This window comes from Aedes aegypti, chromosome 3 (assembly GCF_002204515.2).
Source record: "Aedes aegypti strain LVP_AGWG chromosome 3, AaegL5.0 Primary Assembly, whole genome shotgun sequence".
NCBI classification, from domain to species: Eukaryota; Metazoa; Arthropoda; class Insecta; order Diptera; family Culicidae; genus Aedes; species Aedes aegypti.
The window spans coordinates 174,576,857-174,596,017 of NC_035109.1; the positions used below are offsets into that span (position 1 = coordinate 174,576,857).

At 38.2% G+C, this 19,161-nt stretch overlaps 1 protein-coding gene across 3 annotated transcripts in view; it reads left to right on the forward strand.

Moving 5' to 3' along the window:
• Positions 1-19,161, forward strand: part of LOC5567150 (serine proteinase stubble) — a 544,997-nt gene that overhangs the window by 349,479 nt on the left and 176,357 nt on the right. For all 3 annotated transcript variants that reach the window (XM_021853116.1, XM_021853117.1, XM_001651529.2), the window contains one exon: positions 6,244-6,300. In XM_021853116.1, the coding sequence (XP_021708808.1) occupies positions 6,288-6,300 (13 nt within the window). In that variant the 5' untranslated portion in view covers positions 6,244-6,287. The remainder of the gene's footprint in view (positions 1-6,243; positions 6,301-19,161) is intronic.

The following is a 19,161-nucleotide window of genomic DNA, read 5'->3' on the forward strand; positions in this document are numbered from 1 at the left end:
TAGGAGTAATCCGACCACCCGCTCGGAGAAAAGAACGATGGATACACCAGGAGAACATGACGATCCCAAAACAGCGAAGCAACAATGAGTGCGTCAGCGAGCAGAATAACGGCAGTGAATAGCGCACCGTGAAAAGCCAGAAGGAGAAGAATGCAGCACGTAAGGAGAAGAATAGAAAGAGAAAGGGTCCGAAGAAGAAAGAAAAGCGACGGTCACCTCGTGAGAGATTCAAGGGCGGTGCTCTTGTCATTGAGGCATATGACAAGACAAGCTACGCGGTGATTTTCAGGAGAGTGATGGAGGATCCAGAGCTAAATGAGCTAGGTGAAAACGTGGTGAGAACCAGGCGCACCCAGAAAGGTGACATGCTCTTTGAGCTCAAAAAAGATCATTCAATCAAGAGTTCGGCCAGCCGGGAGCTCGTCGCAAAGTCGCTGGGCAACGAGGCAAGTGTGAGAGCCTTATCCCAGTGATCGCAGTGATCGAATATAGAGAACTGGACGAGATCACAACCGTGTTGTGAGGGGTGCACTGTTGTCTCAATGCAATCTTGAAGAAGCACCGCAGTCCATTCGGCTGAGGAGAGCGTACTGAAACTGATCCCTCGGACAAACTCGGTTGAAAGATGCTTACGATGCATGGATTTCGGCCACCGGGCATTAAACTGCAAATGCCTAATATATCCAAACACTGCAGGAAATGTGGTGAAAAAGGTTGCGTTGGCAGTGACTGCCTGAAAACACCTTGGTGCATGCTGTGTAAGGAGGAGGATGGTAACGCCAATACGACGGGTGGCTTCAAATGTCCCAAATGTCAGAAGGCGAAGGCAGGGCAGTAATGATGATGAAAACAACGCAGGTGAACCTCAATCATTGCGACGCCGCCCAACAACTGTTGTGGCAGTCAACAACGGAAACAAAGTGCGACATTGCGATCACTGCAGAACCGTATCGGGTTCCTCCCGATAACGGCAATGAGACGAATTCCCTATCCAAGAAGTAGTCGAACGCTCATACGAGGGTTTTGTGATCGTTAAAATTAACGGAATCTTCCTGTGTAGCTCCAAACATGGATGCAGGAGAGATGACCGAAGCATTGGCGAGAGCGTGTGACGCAACTATGCTGTGAAAATCGGAGCCAAGGAATCAGCGGTGTCCTGCATACTGGTCGAACGACAGACTCAGCACCCTCCGTGCAATCTGTTTGAGAGCCAGAAGACGTGTGCAGAGAGCTAGAACCTACTGGCTGGCCAGCGCCGCGTTCAAACGGGAGATAGTGACGAGTAAATCGAACTGCTACAAGGAGTTGTGCCAGGAAGCTGACGCAAATCCCTGGGGCGAATCTATGACAAAAGGTCGAAGAACAGAAAAAGAGGGACAAAGGTCGAAAATCTATTTTCAAAGAAGGAAAAATTTCCCACCATGCAAATCATTTTCGACCTTTTATCCTTTCGACCTTTTGTCTTTCGACCTTCTGTCCTTTCGACCTTTTGTCCATAAACCCCCTCGGGAAATGCCTATCGAGTAGTGTTGGCGAAGATTAAGGGCCCAGTAACATCAGCTGAAATGTGCCCCGACAAACTGAAGTTGACAGTGGACGGTCTGTTTCCTACGCATGCTCCCACCGCGTGGCCGCCCACAGCGTACGCTGACGTAGCCGAAGAAAATGCCGGTATCCAATGTTTTAACTCCGAGCTAACGGTTGCGAAAGGATTGAAGCTGAACAAAGCCTCCGGTTCAGATGGTATCCCTAACGTAGCGCTAAGGGCAGCAATCTTGGCGTTCCCAGACATATTTAGGACAGCATGTTTTCCAGACAGATGGAAGATGCGAAAGCTGGTTCTGCTGCCAAAATCGGGAAAAACACCAGGAGACGCCGCTTCATATAGACCAAAATGCTTACTGGATACTCTTGGCAAACTTCTGAAGAAGGTCATCCTCGGCAGGCTGACGATCTACACGGAAGGCGAGAACGGATTGTCGAAAAGGCAGTTCGGATTCCGTAAAAAGACTTCGACGTTGGATGCTATTCGGACAGTCATCACGTGCGCGGAGAAAGCGTCCAAGCAGAAGAGGAGAGGCAATCGGTACTGCGCAGTGGTAACAATAGACGTCAAGAACGCGTTCAACAGTTTCAGTTGGGAGGCTATCGCCGCAGCCCTACACAGAATGCGGGTTCTCGAATATCTGTGTAAAGTTCTGCAATGTTACTTCCAGAACCGGGTACTGGTTTACGACACAAACCAAGGGCCGGATGTCAATTGAAGTAACGTTCGAGATTGTGGGGTTCGCAGATGACGTCGTTCTTGCGATAACTGACGAGACTGCAGAGGAAGTGGAGATGCTGACGTCGGAATCGATATACACGATTAAATCGTAGATGACTGAAGTCAAGCTGCAGTTGGCTCATCACAAAACGGAGGTGGTGCTGGTCGGCAACTGCAAGGCGGTTCAGCAGCTCGAAATCTCATCGAAGCGCTCTCTTAAGCACCTTGGAGTAATGGTAGACGACAGGCTAAACTTCAACAACCACGTAGACTATGCCTGCGAAAAGGCAGCGAAAGCAGCTAACACTGTAGCTAGGATCATTCCCAACATTGGAGGACCAAGAAGCAGTACGAGGCGAACATAGCATCGTCCATACTGAGCTACGGAGACCGGGCTTGGGCTGCAGCGTTGGGAACCAAACCTTACCGAGAGAAGCTGGCAAGTACATTCCGGCACATAGCTATACGGGTAGCGATTGCTTACCGCACTATATCGTCGGAGGCAGTGTGCGTTATCGCCGGAATGATCTCCATCTGCATAACTCTGGTTGAGAAAGGTGGACGCACAGGCTTATTCCTAACGTGTCGGTGTGAACGAAGAGAAAACATGGAGAAGTCAACTTCTTCCTGACCGAATTTTTGTCAGGCCATGGATGCTTCCGGAAATATCTGCACAGAGTCCGGACTGACCAAATATCGAGGAGGCCCCGGAGCATGTTATATTCGACAACCCTCTATTCAGGGATGTCAGAATATGTGCCAGCATGATAACACTTAGAGTGCGGTGAACAGGGGAATAACGACGATTATGTCGTTGCTGCAAAGAATATGGCGTGATACCAGAAAGCTCTGGGTCGCGATCGGAGTAGGCTAGATCCTCCGTCGATGACTAGACCGAGTAGGCCGGGCGTAGCATTGTATTGGTAATAAGTCGTCAGGGTGCCTGCAAACCGGAAGTCATCCTCCAACCGGAATTTCAGAACCGACTCTGGCACTTGGCCGACCAATTGTTCAATAAAATTTTCAAATGTAAATATTTTTCAATTCCAACAACACAATCACATTTTGGTAACATATTTGCTAGTGTGTGCATGAAACTGATCGAATAATTTCGAAATTGTGAAAACCTTGGAAGAAAGTTTTAGAATGAGCCATTAGATTCAGTTATCTCGCTGAACGGGGCAAGTGGGACACATCCAGTTTCATGCGTCAAACCACATCAGCAAGTCAACCATTACAATAATAGGATTGATTAATCATAGATTTTAAATTTTGAGTACATTTTGATGTACATAAGGTATCAACCATAACATACGTAACACTTTAGGAAGAAAACTTTCATTTAATAATATGTCACCTCGCATTTGATATTAACTAAAAATTCCTCAATAAAAGCGCAACATGTTCAAAATACATAATTTAAAAGTTGTTAATTAAAAAGTAGCACATAAACAATCAATAATTGACGAAATTATAAATATGTTTTGTTATTATATATATGCATAGCAGAAAACCAGTGACGGAAAACAATTCCACCCCATTAAGGAATTGTTTTCCGTCACTACTAAATTTGGAAGAAATAACAAATAAAGTTCAAATAAAATAGAAAAGTAATCGTTCTCATGACGCATTTCAAATTTCAGCTCTATCTTTGTTCAGTTTTGAATTTGTATTTCAAAAATAAAAAATAAATTAAAAAAAAATAGAATAATTACGCATTTTTTCTCCCTCTTATGAAATTACGTAGTTTGAGATTGATCTCTTTTGATAAAAATCATTTGTTTGAAAATTTTAGTGCTACTCTCTGGAAAAATGTTTGAAACGTCTACGAAAAGTTTTGATTTAGGGTTTTTTTATAGGTCCCACTTACCCCGGGTACAAAGATATTTTGCGGTAAGTTAGACCATCGAAAATTTCATATGAAATGAAAGCAAAATAGCGGTTTATCGTTAGCTGCTTGTAATAATACTTAAAATTGTAGCTTACTGATGGAAATTCGATTTATGACACATTTATTTTTTGCAAGTCAATGCAAGACATGAAACGTGTCACAATTTATCATGCAAGTTAATAATGGCGCAGAATTGACAACTGTTACATGAACCAGAAAGTAATAAAAAATACAACATTTTTTGTACTTAATACATTTCTTGTCAATGTATCTTCAACTTTCTAGAAGAATACCCCCATGAAAAACTTTTACTAAGTGAACTATGACGAAACTCTCCACTTACCACGAATTCTCACTTGCCCCGGGGTCCTTACCTTACTTTTGAATCCTTTTTTATTCATCTCCTTTCTCTTCTTTCGGTCACATTAAACCATGTTAACAAAGACGAAATAAATGTCCTTTTCATTTCTCTCTATTTTTTGGCACACTATGTAATAGAGTAACATCTTGAATGCAGTAAAATTTGTACATCGTTTTAAACTTGGGTACCGTGTATAGTACTAAGGGACCAAATTTAGTCATAATTCTGAGTTCGACAAGTAGTCTTTATTTTGTCTTTGATGTGAATTTATATAAAAATTTTAGCCCAAAGTGCAAGTTGTTTTTTTTTTCGATTTCGGTGATAGATTGAGTGCTACTGTTTGAAAGTTTTAGTATTCTGAAATAAGATGGATCTCAAAAAGATACGGAAAATAGTCAAAGTATCAATCCTATGGTAATCAGTGCGTTCCCAAAACGAGCACATTTTATCTGATATTAACTGCTCGGCCCGTTAAGTTTGCGCACAAGAATTCAATCAGCCGTGATCACTGTTGAATGCTGCACTGGCCTAAGGAATTCGCTAATTACGCAGCCCTTGGCCAGAACGCCGATTGCACATATATGGCCAATTTCTCCTGTATACTACTGGCCTCTTGGAAGCTAACGGCACCTCTGCTGACTGACGACGGCTTCTAACAGCGGCTGCCAGTTTTACGTCGTGTCATGACAGCATCCCATTCAGTAGCTTAACTTTGGCTCGCTGCTACGCCCCATCACGGTCGGTGAGTGATAAATGACAAGACATCAAGATAAGCCTCCCCGGTCGGTGGCTGTGCGTGTATGTGTGCCTGGATCTTTGTATGGGAGAAGGTAGGATTACACGGAGTGCATGATATCATTTTTAACGAAAAAATTCCATCAATTTAGCATCCACTAGCCGAAAGATGTGGTATTTGAGTATCTTCTAAACGAATTTAAAAATATTTCAACGAAGGAAACAAAAATAATTATGATATGATAATGAAAAAAAAAAAAATCAAAACATTTGATGTCCTGTGAATTATATCGTCAAAAGAATCAGAAGTTAAGTGTGAAATCTCGCTCATGGAATAATTCACAAAGCAATTCCAACGGCCAAATTTTGAGTAATGTAATACTTTGAAGCATGTGAATACTCCTTCAAAATTGTGACGAGTTACTATTACTTACGATTTCTCTTCTTACCCTCGTTGAAATATTTTCAAAATATTTTCAAATTTGTATCAAATTGATCTTTATTTTTCGTTAATCACGATTTTAGTCACACCGTGTTCACAATAAAGAACACGCGAAGGAATCCGCGACCTGCATCTTCGAGCATCTGTTGTGTGTGATTTGTTGTGAGAACAGTGCAGTGGGCTGGAGGTCTTCACCGGGCGGCACAGGTTCTCCCGTGTCAGACGGACTTTGTCCATGGCCTTCTTATGTCACACTGCCAGTTAGCGGGGATGGTTTAACGAAGATCAATACCAACGGATCAGATGAATCTCCCTGCGATGTAGCAACCTTCCCCCACCTGCACCACCACCGGGGGATCTGTTCTCTGACCCAGATCGCCCCGATGAACTTCCTAACGAAGTGATCAAAACGAGATTACTTTGTCTGGCTGGTTGTACCCGCTTGATCCGGGCTGATTTCCAGCCGATTATATGTTGTACACTTTAATTGTATTAATTTATTACCGATACCAACTCGCTCATGCTTCACATTCCCTTCTTCGTTTCAGATCTGCTGATATGCTGATGTTCATGTCGCTACAACTGGACCCTGATGGTGGATTTAGGTAAGTGTGTGTGCTCTTCAAATAGCAGAGAATCAAGTTCATCGCCAACATAAATCATACAAATTTTTGAACACATTCATCAACCAGTAGCAACGATGGTTTCACAATGAATGACTTCTAATGTGATTCAGTGTGTTTTGGAGAGCAGGGAAAGCTACCGGACGGTAGCCGCACCGACGCGAATGGAAAGATTTATTGCAATCCCCAATTTATGCCCTCTGGGGTGTCTTTTTCGACTTCTAATCGTTTCTCGTGCTAGCTTTGGTGTGAAGCTTCTGAACCGAAAATTGATAAATGGTATCTTGTTTCGAGGAGCGGTTTAAATGGCATTGTGCGCTTTTATATACTAGGTACTCTTTATCTATTTAAATTTCATTTGGGTGCGATCATTTGGATATGATTGATGGTGTAGTGAACTGGATACTCGATAAATACAGTTTTGTGTGATGATTCCGATATTCGTCATCACATTTCGAAAGGCTTTCAGTAGTTTTATTTATGAGTTAAACAGATAAATTTCAACGTTAAATTGAAATTTATCAAAAAATCGCATTGATGAATAAGAAATGAGCAGAAATAGAAAAAATCAATAGCAAAAAAAATCATCAGGTGCATCATCATTTTTGTAAACATTGACTTATCATTGATCGATGTTGGGATATTTTGCTGAAAGTTGTATCCCGAGTAGAAGGGAAGCACTGACAATCAAAATGATTGTCATAAAGATTGACATAAGAGCGAATATGTCAAATCAAATCCTGGAGCTTCTGAACCATAGAAAAATTTGATATTTGCAGATTTAACGAATAGCTCACTTTTAATGGTTAAGATTTAACTAAAACAAAATATATAATGTGGTATTAAAGAAGTAAATTTTAAATGTAAGTGACAGGTCGACATTTGAAACTGAGTACACATGATCAAATTTAGTTCTTTGACATGAAACAAAACAGCAAAATGGTCGGACTGAATGGTGTGACGTCGGGACAACTTCTTACAGATAGTATCAGTAACTCGTTTGTGTGAGGAGCAAAAGTTGAACTCAAAATTCACGACACCTTAAACGATACATGCAAAAGTGCAACGAAATGCGAGGACTTTTTCTGGTTCTTTTTCTCTTTTCTCGCTGTGCTAACTTTTACTCACACTTTGAAAGAATTCCTGAGTGACCCACCCGAGTAAAACAGGCCTCGTGAAGTTGTGATGGCAATCTTTTTTGATGGAATCGTATTATTTTGTGTTAGGTGCTGCATCTTCCTCGCTCATTTTTTGTTGCCTCTCTGGCAAAGATGGCACGCAGCTCTAGAGTATGTCATCGAACCCTGGTGATGTTCAGGAATATTATCAAGCCTGATCTCAGACAGCAAAGAACGTGATGCTCTTATTTCCTTTCTCTTCTAATCGTGAGGCATAGACGAATAGTTGCTTTTGTAACACACATGTAATCATTGAGGCAAAATAACTCTTATGTGACCAGATCTGCTCATATAAGAGTTATTCTGCCTCAATTATAACATGTGTGCTACTCGGGTGGCTTCCCTGTGTGCATATCTGAAGGTCGATAGTTCGATACTGATTGCTGACTTTTTCATAAAAATCAAACAGATCATATCTTCTTCTCGGCATTTACGTCCTAACAGGGACAGAACCTGCTTCTCAGTGTAGTGTTCTTATGAGCACTTCCACAGTTATTAACTGTGAGCTTTCTTTGCCAAAGTTACCATTTTTGCATTCGTATATCGTGCAGCATGTACGATAATACTCTATGCCCAGGGAAGTCAAGGAAATTTTCTTTACGAAGAATGGGAGCAGAAAGCATCGCAGTCATGTTTGCACTTCAGCAAGCTTGTTCCTAAATATTGATCATAAAAATAAGTATTGTTCTGATTTCATGGTGTGCTCGACATAACTTCGGCATTTCAGGACTATTCGAGATTCCCAGGGTATTCCGACATTCCGACTAGCAGATTATAGCAAAGTTGTGTCATAAACTTGTCATGTTGGGATTTAATAATCTCCATTTGATAAAATCATACTACAAAAAGTTATATATAACAAATCTTGTTATATGTTCCAGTTATGTTAGCTTCATATTATTGTTCAGCTAAATTTTCAGTAGATTAAGGGCTAACATGTGGTGATCATTGGAATGCGGAATTCTCCCTCCAAGCGGCGCTAGTGGGCATAGAAATGTTGTGTTGCTGATATCTTAGGATCTTGACATCAGCAGCTCAAGTGCTATCATTATAAAAGCTATGAGATTCGATATTCAGCCACCAGGAGGCTCTAGTGAGTACTAAACTTTTATTTTGCAAATGTCTCATGATCTTGACCACTTAGAAAGATTGCACCTTCGTAAAAAATATTCTAGCAAAAGGTTCGAGATTTCTGGAAAAAAAATCATGCTCACTAATACCGCCTGGGGGTCAAAATATTGAACTGTATAGCTCAAACAATGATAACCCTTGACTTACTGAACAAGTTTGCCAAAGGCCAAAGTGGCATCATCTCGAATCTTTTAGCTAGAATAATGAAAGCTACTGAACGACTTCGCCGGATACGTCATCTTTTAAAGCGCCAGAATCCTGAGATATCCACAAAACAAAAGTTTCTTGCTCATTCTCGCCGCCTGGTGGAAAAATATCGAACCTCTTGACTAGAATAATAAAAGCTCTTGAGCTACTGAACAACAACAAAGAGTAAATATCTGACTTACCTGAGCTACCTCAGGGATGTCAAAAATCTTTGTTTGCGGATGACACAGGCCTCTCCGCCAAAGGTCGAAGCCTGCGTGTCATCTGTAGTCGATTGCAAAAAAGTTTGGATATTTTTTCTTCATACTTGCAAAAATGGAAGATTTCTCCTAATGCTTCCAAAACTCAACTAATAATATTCCCACATAAACCAAAAGCTCTTTATTTGAAACCTTCAAGTAGACATGTTGTCACGATGAGAGGGGTTCCAATAAATTGGTCAGATGAAGTTAAGTATCTAGGGCTCATGCTAGATAAGAATTTAACTTTCAAAAATCACATTGAGGGCATTCAAGCCAAATGTAATAAATATGTAAAATGTCTCTATCCCCTTATTAATAGAAAATCAAAACTTTGTCTTAAGAACAAGCTGTTGATATTCAAACAAATTTTCAGGCCAGCCATGTTGTATGCTGTACCAATATGGACTAGCTGTTGTAATACCAGGAAGAAAGCTCTGCAGAGAATTCAAAATAAAATTTTGAAAATGATTCTGAGGCTTCCTCCCTGGTATAGTACCAATGAGTTACATAGAATATCCAATGTTGAAACATTGGAACAAATGTCAAATACAATCATTAATAATTTCAGGCAAAAATCGTTACAATCTTCTATTGCCACGATTAATGCGTTATATGTTTAGGTTAAGTTAGGTTAAGTATATTAAAAACGTTTTTTTTTTCTCTTATAAGCAGGTGAAATCAACTCACCTGTAAAAAAACTGAACTGCTACGGCAAATGAAATGTAATATGTTGTTAACAAAATGTTAATTAAATCTTAAATTTGTTTTACCAAATTAGGATGATAGTGTTGTCAAATAACACAGAACACCTAGATATAAGAAATGAATGTAATGTTTGGAATAATACTAATAAAGAAATTAAAAAAAAAAAAAAAAAACAAAGAGTAAATTAATGGAATCCAATTAACCCTTTAATCCTTCAATGCCCCCACCTTTTTTAAGGTTTCTTGACTGTATTTAGTTTATTTGAATTATTTCATAAGTGTTGCCAGCGTACATTTTCTCGAACGCAATGAGTAACACAAAATACATACTTGAACTTTCCTCAATATTCGACTTAAATAACGTGCAGAAATTTAATGTATTGAGTTTTATCGATTTTTTTGAGCAGTGTTGCCATCTATGACACTTTTACTTTCAACTGTAGTGATAATTTCACAATTGTTAGTTATCTAGTAACCATTGCCTGATAATAAATAAAAATAAAAAAGTTGCTCCTGCCAGACGTAGTTTCTCTGCAGTGTGAGTGATTTTACAACGATCGGCTACGAATGCGTCACATCCTGGGGTATGCGAAGTGGAAATCAACAATCTGAGTGTGCATGGTCATGATTTCGTCACGCTAAAAAAGTTATATAATTTATGTAACACAAAGACCACCAACTGTTAAGAAAAGTTGCACTTGGCCTAAATTATGCATGAGTGTTTTCCAACTTTTCTAAAATATGTTTCTAGCTAACATACGGCTGGCAACTTTCTGATTTAGTATATTTATTGGATTAATTGTCTACACCGAAATGTTGCAGATTTGTGTGAAGTATTTTAAGGGTGCCCTTTAACTATGGTTTCCTGCGAGACAACCAAACAAACAACGGTTAGCACTCGTGGAAAAGTTTGTGTTCAATTTGAGCAACCAAAATGTTCGAGTCCGCACCCCCTAGGTCACATCGTTTAGTTGCCAATAATGGGCTTAAATTGCAATATTCAGAAATTGTGTTGAACAGAATAGTGAAACCAATATAAGTTTAAGGCCGCACGGGACGTCATCATAATCACCCTATCCATTTGAAGAAGCAAATCCCAAGAACCACTCCATACGTCGATGCGAAAAATGTATCACTATGATTCTATATATGTAGTGCACAACCTAATACATTTTCAGCTTCATCGGTTCACTAAAACTCGAGATTTGCTTTCACAAAGTTTTGATGATGATTGTTAGAGCGAGACAAAAGATAGGGAAAATAACACGGTCTCCCGTGTCCCCTTAAGTATTCTAAAGCAGGGCTGCCCAAAGTACGGCCCGCGGGCCGCATCTGGCCCGCGAGGTCGTTTTGTGCGGCCCGCGAAGAGTTTGAAGATTCTTCTCATATTCTGGCCAGCAGACTGTTCTGCTTGCTTTAAGTTAGAGCACACCAAGGATCATTATTGAAAGTTTCGATTGAATTTCATGCAAATATTTCAGTTAATACTAATATGTTGATTCAATTAGTTTTTAAATCTTTTAAATTTACTTGATATTATAATTTGCTGATACCGTGGTGAATCAAAATCCGGACGGTACCAATATCCGGACACTCTGATTATATTAGTCAATTAGAGTTAAATTAAATGACAATATGTTGGGTTTTTATTCACTCCGTTAATTATTAACAATGCATATAACTTTACATATATGTTTAATCTAGTTACCATCGTCAAATAATTAATAAAAATAAAAACAAATAATTTGTTCGTGTTGGACGTCATTTCTCCGCGTTCTGACTCCAACTCAAGTTTAACGATCGATGACCGCGCGAACATCGTTTGATTGAAGGAACAGTTTGTGAACTATATTTTATAGCAAGTTTTAACCATAAGTGTTTAGGAAAAGATATTTTAAAAGTTTGGTGACTCCAATGTTGGTGAATAAGTCAGGAATACGTATTTATCGGTGCTTCTAGAGACTGTCCGGGATTTCGAGCCAGTGTTTTAAGATCCGGACATCTTCTAAAAGACCCTGGTTTAATTAGTGTAAGTGAGTTTTGTGCAAGAAAAAATAAGAGAAGACTAGAAAAATAACTATTGGAAGCTTTGTGAGTATTCAACATTTAACTCGATGTGAAATAAATAGTGTTAAACTTTCATAATAACAGTTTGATCTGCACCGACTGCAGTTCAAGCCACACGCACCTCGGCTCAGGTAATCAAATCACTAATATTACAAATGTGCTATTCTTTTTGACATTATAGGGCAAACGCAGACATCAAGCTTTTTAAAAATCTATATTTTATTGTGTATTGACATTATTTTCATTAAAATTAAACGAATATTATGTGCTATTACACAGTGTCCGGATTTTGATTCATAAGTGTCCGGATTTAAATACACCGTTTGCATCAGTTGTCCGGATTTATGGACAAGACATGCTCAAGTATTTGAATGATTTTCATGTTGATATCATGATTTTTACCAAAAAGTTCATCAGTAGCGTAAAGATCTTCAGTTAAACATGGTTTGAAGCAATATTACATTAAAGGTTTCCTGAAACAACACCTTAATATAAGCATTTGAACATTTGTGTCGACTTAAGCGTCCGGGTATTGATGCACCACGGTACTCAGTAAATCAAATTGACACCGAAACAAACGCCGAAACGGGGGCCCAGATAGCCGTAGCGGTAAACGCGCAGCTATTCAGCATGACCATGCTGAGGGTCGTGGGTTCGAATCCCACTGGTCGAGGATCTTTTCGTAAAGGAAATTTTCTCGATTCCCAGGGCATAGAAGTATCTTCGTACCTGCCACACGATATACACATGCAAAAATGGTCAATCGGCAAAGAAAGCTCTCAGTTAATAACTGTGGAAGTGCTCATAAGAACACTAATCTGAGAAGCAGGCTTTGTCCCAGTTGGGACGTAACGCCAGAAAGAAGAAGAAGAAGACCGAAACAAACGCAAAGCAAACAATAAACCTAGCGCTCGCGCAATCGTTTGTCCCAACTTTTGCAGATTGGGATACAATCTCAAGAAAAATTTTCATGACAAACACATGGAACAACATTATTGCAACTTTTTCGATTCGTGATTAATTAGTTGTTGATAATACTAGAACGCCCTCTTATTTGAAGTTAATGAGTGTTAAAACTATTCTATGTATAAATCTAGCTTGCGAGAATCAATTCAAGGTTCATAATGAGACATCATACTCTATAATGAATACAATAATTTGATTAAAAATTTTACAACGCTGTATCACGACTTTCTACTGAATTTCAATCAATCACAAATATAATATGATGGAAATAGGCTTAATTAGTCGAATCGAATGTTGAAGCAAAGAACTGATTCTCACAAATTCCTGTACATTAAATTACAGAAAACTTAGGCAAAATTCTCATCAAACCATCAGCACAATTTTTCAAAACATTCTTAACCAAATTTCTACAAAATTCTAGGCAGTGCTTCCACATAATCCTGTTTGGATTGTATTCTTAACAGGATTCATATACATTCTGGACAAATATCTCGCAGGTTCCATAATAGGATTTTAGAATGAAGATTCTCTGTTGATTTTTACCAAATGTCACGCTAAATTCCTTCATAATCCTAGGCATGATTTTTGAATAATGATGGGCAGTATTATTACAACTTTATGAGTTGGTTTCTTATACAGTCGAAGCTCGTTAGAGCGACATCGAAAGGGACCGCCGTTGAATAAATCGTTGAATAAGTTGTCTCTATAAATGACGTCATCATAAATAAGTTAGATGCTGTTATGGAGCATGGAGGAAGAAAACGATCATAATTCTCGCATAACTTCTGATCTCGCCCTAAAAGCCATTGGTAACCATGTGTGTAGCTCGTTGTTTCTGAGCATTTGAATGGATTTTCATGCTATTTAACAACGCTATGGAGAAGAAAGGATCATTATCTACCTGCCCATAAAGTTGGTTTGGATGCTTATTCTTTCTTTTGCTCAGAAACAACAAGCTACACACGTGGCTACCAATGGCTTTTAGGGCGTTATCTCAGAGTATGCGAGAATTGTACTAAAATAATTAAACGGGCGCAAAAATGTCGTTATACTGAGTGACTACCAAATACAACTTGAATGTCGTAAGTTCCCTATTCGTCTTTAACATGATTGTAATATAAAATGTAGTTCAGGATTTTCAGCGATTCTTGAACTAAATACTGACATAATATTGAAACACAACTCCTTCGCGAAATCTTGATAAAAAAGTCTAAGTAAAGTTCTTACTGAAATGCTGAAAAGCTCAAATACAGTTATCTCAATTTTTTCCAAAAAAAAAAATTGGTTAAAAAAATGGATTATTTTGGCCCGCCGCGCAATATTATTGCTGAAATGTGGCCCGCGGTTCAATAAGGTTGGACAGGCCTATTCTAAAGAGTTTTCTATTCGTAAATAATCAAATAAATATGCGTTAAAAGGATTAGAAGGGACTGTCCGGGATTACGCGCAAGTGGCTATAAATCCGGACATCATTTTAAAGCACTATAATTAATATTTGTGAGTGAATATTTAAGAAGAAAATCTATGAAAATACTGAAAACACTGTGGTTTAAGTTTTTTAAATGATAAGAAAGTAGATGTATGCTAAGAAAAGCTGTGTGAGTAAGGTATTGTTAAAGTACAAACAACAACTGCCAAATCGCATATGTTTGGATTCATTTGAGGAAATCGAACCACCAATAAGCAAATATTTAATTCCCTTAAGTTCATAAAGCATATTTCTGAACTACCGATTCACAAATGTGACACATGATTTAATTTAATCAGATTTGTTATAGTTTTTATTCCAATATTTCTTTTTGTAATAGCGCTGTCCGGATTTTGATTCAATAGTGTCCGGGAATATAGACAAGAATCGTTACAAGTGTCCGGATTTAAAGACAAGACAAGCTTGATTGTTTCGATGATTTTTATAATTTAATCACAAAATTTAAGTTAAAATATGTTATTCTCGCCAAATTTAAATATTAAACTGTGTGTTGTCAGATTGAATTTCGATCTAACTTACAAACAACTTCTTTAAAAGAAATATTGAACATTTGCCTCTTCTTAAGCGTCCGGATATTGATGCAGCACGGTAACGAATCGATTCATTTATAACACTATTCTCGCCTTTATTATAACGCTTGACACGTGCCTTGCTCTGCGCGTCACGACACACATTTAAACACAATGTGCTGCAGCTTCGCACTCTCAGCATACACAGCCAAACAACTAATTAGCCTCGCCCACTTGCATACAGGCAGATGAAATATGGTCCGATGCACGAGTTTACTATTTAACGTTTGAGCGCGTGTTATATACGTGGCTATTGCAACGAGTGAATTCGGCACCGCGCAAATGTCAAATAAGTGAACTCGTGCAAAGGTCCATAGAAAGAAAATATACCCACTTGAATGGAAAAACACATTATGCTTCTTTCTCTTGGTTCGGGTAGGGGAAATCTTACGAGTAGGATATCGTGAGTTTTTCTAGGGGAGAATATACGAAGAATAAGAGAGCGGAAGATACGGAGTGAACCGCTCTTTTTATCGTTCGCTCGATTCAGTTCGCTCTTCCTTTGCGAGCCGCTGAGCCACTGAACCGTTCAAAAGATCCGGTTCACTAGAATGAGTGATTCGGATCGGATCCGTTCACTGAAATGAACCGATTTGCCCTTCTCTAGTATATACCACTGCGTCTACGCCAGTTCATGCGGGAAGCAGTATGGGTAGAATTTTTTATGGCAGAGAGGCTTGCTGTTTGATTAGCATGTTGGCTTTGTATCAGGCGTAAGGAATGGCGTGCTATAATGATGGAAGAATGGAAATGTAGGCAAACGGTTTTTTATTCGTCTCGGGTTCTAGCAAATGCTATGAACTGTGGATAGATCAACTGTGGTATATTAAGAGCGGACAATAGAATCAAGTGAAAGATACAACTGCAAAGTACGAGGAAAGGGACGGACCTGGGATTGAACCCATGACATTCTGCTTATAAAGCAGAAGTGGTAGCCATTGAACCATCAACCGCGTCTACAATTTTGCACTCTTCATAATAATCTGGATTAAAGTTGAAAAGTATTCCTATGTTGCTAACCATACTATTTTTCTATTCCACTCAAGTTTTATGATATTTATCTTTTTTTTATTTTTTTATCAGTGTTGCTAGCCACATGAACATATAATTTTAAACTTAAGGCTTCGGCCTACTGTATGGCATGCATTACTATTTCCAACATTGGTTAACATTCGGCATCTATAGAATTTATTTGTAACTGCATATAACACCCGCATATAATTGGCTCTTTTGATAACAATCGAGCAGTGCTGCCATCTATTAGCATAATATAAAAACTTTAATGGCCATTTTTCTTCTCCTTTTTGACATTACATCCTGGGATAAAGGCTGCTACTCAGTCTAGTGTTCTTATGAGCACTTCCACAGTTATTAAGAGTAGTGTGTGGTCTTTCGTTGGTTTCTATAGGGTGAGCGACGGAATCAAGACCAATCGTGTTTACTTCACGTTTTGCACGTGCGAAAAGATATTCGTGATAAGCCGAGGATGGATTGCCAACTGGTGAGCTCGTTTCAAGCTTATGATAACACATTTTTTTGTCATGGCAACATAATGTTTATGTGTAATTTTCAAATAACCTATGCAATGTTCGTCACTTAAAGTGTCGACATAAACCCTTATTCCTTTTTCATATACTTTCAATATACACATACTTAGCTTTTTTCATAATTGCTCAAAATAACCTCTGGATAGTTCGACATTCTTTATTTTGTCGAATTTTTTTTACCGAAAAGTAAAAATTCAGAACTTGTTTGAATAAGGGTATTTTCTTCCTTATTCACGAATCGCATCAATCAACCAATGCCCCACTGATAAACACCTTTCCCGTGGTGATTGTAGAGATGCAGAGGTATTCTCGGCCTCTGGAAGCAACAATCATTACACACTAACATTCCATTCCCATCCCAACTGACTGGTAGAACTTGGACAGCGCCGTTAGTGATCAATAATATGAGAGCTGCTGAAATATGCACCTTGAGAGTAAGCGTAATGTCCCATCCCTTATTCATTTGGATCTAAGTGCAATTCATACCAGTTCTGATCAATCACGGAGTAGCAACCATTGACATGTACAGTCAGTCTATGCAATGCTACGCTTATGAGCACTTCTAAAGTTATTAACTGAGATAATTTTGACAATTGATCAATTTTTGCGTTTGTATATCGTGTGGCAAGTACGAATATAGTTTATGCCCTGGGAAGTCAAATAAATCTCCAATCCGAAAAGATCCTCTAGCTTGATGATATTCCCAAAACAAACAGTGACTAATCTTCATCAGTAACATCATTATACGTCATGCGTCTGTCATGAGAATTTTCCCCAAATTTGCATAAAAACCAGACCTGCTGTCCAAATCGGAGCAATTAATTAAACATAAAATCAACGCGTCGTCTATTCATGTTCAGCCGAACCTTTGCCATTCCAAACATGTCCAAACGTTATTTGCTTCCTGTGAGACAAACGTTTTATGAGCGAGCGAACGTCTTTTTTCCAAACAACTCCATTCATCCAACCGTACGCAAATGGAGATGAATGGATGGACGAGCTTAAATAAGTTGTTAATAAATTATGCAAACCGCGAATCGCGAGAGATAAAATCTGCGCACACGAGAGTAGTACTAATGGTGAAAATACAAGCTGATTGGGACCGTTAATCCAACCACATATTTGGCAGACGTATAGAATTGTTCCATCTGATGGATGATCATGTCTGATGGAGTGGAAATTTTTAATTTTTGTTTTGATAATTTAATTAAGTTGTGGGCAATTTTATGGTGAATTGCAAAATAAGGAACAACTTTATACAATCAGCTCGAAATTGCTGTACTCACTAGCAAACTTTTTAATTCACGAGTAAATTAATCTACAGTTCAAAAACACTTCAAATTCCATTATTTTGAAAATGGAATGTTCATGTTGCTGTGATTTGTTATAAGGCACAGTGGGGGAAGTGTATCAGTGGGGTAAGTGGATCATTTGTCAATATAAAGCAAAAATACTTGAATATGTTGAATGTTTTTGCACCATTGTTTCGTTATAGGTTATATTCTTACGCTCACACTGATACTATTGCTAAACTGGTACTACACGTACACTAACACTTGTTAGCTGCAAAAAGTAATTAATTTGAAAATTGTTTTCCATCAATCAAAAATCCATTGTATCGCTGTCTAAAATCGAATTCTATTATTTTTTTTCGACACATGGTGCATTTCAGTTCTAATTTAATGAATCACAATGAAAAATATGTGATTTTTATAAATAAATACAGATATATTGTACATGATACACTTACCCCTACTTCTTAATAGGGTGGGGTAAGTGGATCAAGAATTATTATCATTTATTGGCAGACTGCTTACGAGAATTTTAATAAGCTTCAATATCCGCAATTGTTGTTTTCACTTATTTTGTTCCATTCCCAGCATGAATATGCCAAATTGACCATAGAAAATTTAAATGAATCCACCTAAAAGCTTTTTAACCTTCCTTATATAAAAAAAAAATAATTTCAAAATTTACACGAAACTTTTCGTGGTTTATCTAATCTGAGTTGTAAGCGAGCAATATATACTAATTTTCCAATTTAAAGCACAGTATCGTACCTTATTTGACCATATAAATTGTTCTAGACGAATGATACAAATATATTCACAAATAAAATAGAAGGATTTCAGTTTTGTTATTCAAAGTAAATGTAATCAATATTTTAAAACAAAGAGTGTTATTCGAAAACATCGTTAGGAATAATCATACAATACTTCTGTATTACCTACGTGTATAAATGGATGAATTTTCTCCATTTTCTTCTATTCACAATGTTTTTTTTTTGCTCCTTTTCTTTTCCTTTTTTTGGGGCAAGTGGATCATTTGGCGCAAATTTTTAAGTCTCTCATACTCAATACATAACAATCAGAAAAATCTAAATAAATGACGATTTGATGTATAACAGTCCCTTATTTGTTATCCACAGAAAAAAAAGTTTTAATTACATTATTCACGTTAGCTGTACATAACAATGAAGTTAACTATTGATTTTTCTGTAGCCACTTACCCCACGGTACCTTAATTATTATGACGACTCAATGAGAAAATCATAAACCGAGAGATAAAACAAAACCTGATCAGAGAAGTGAAATGAACCATCTAATCATAAGCTTAATTGGTCAGTTAAGTATGGCATACCGACGTCGAAAGCTTGAAACAAAGTAAAAGACGAAAACAGTGAAAGGTATAAATTTGGCAATAAATATATCCGAAATGGGTAACCATCCTGAGCGATTCTGTT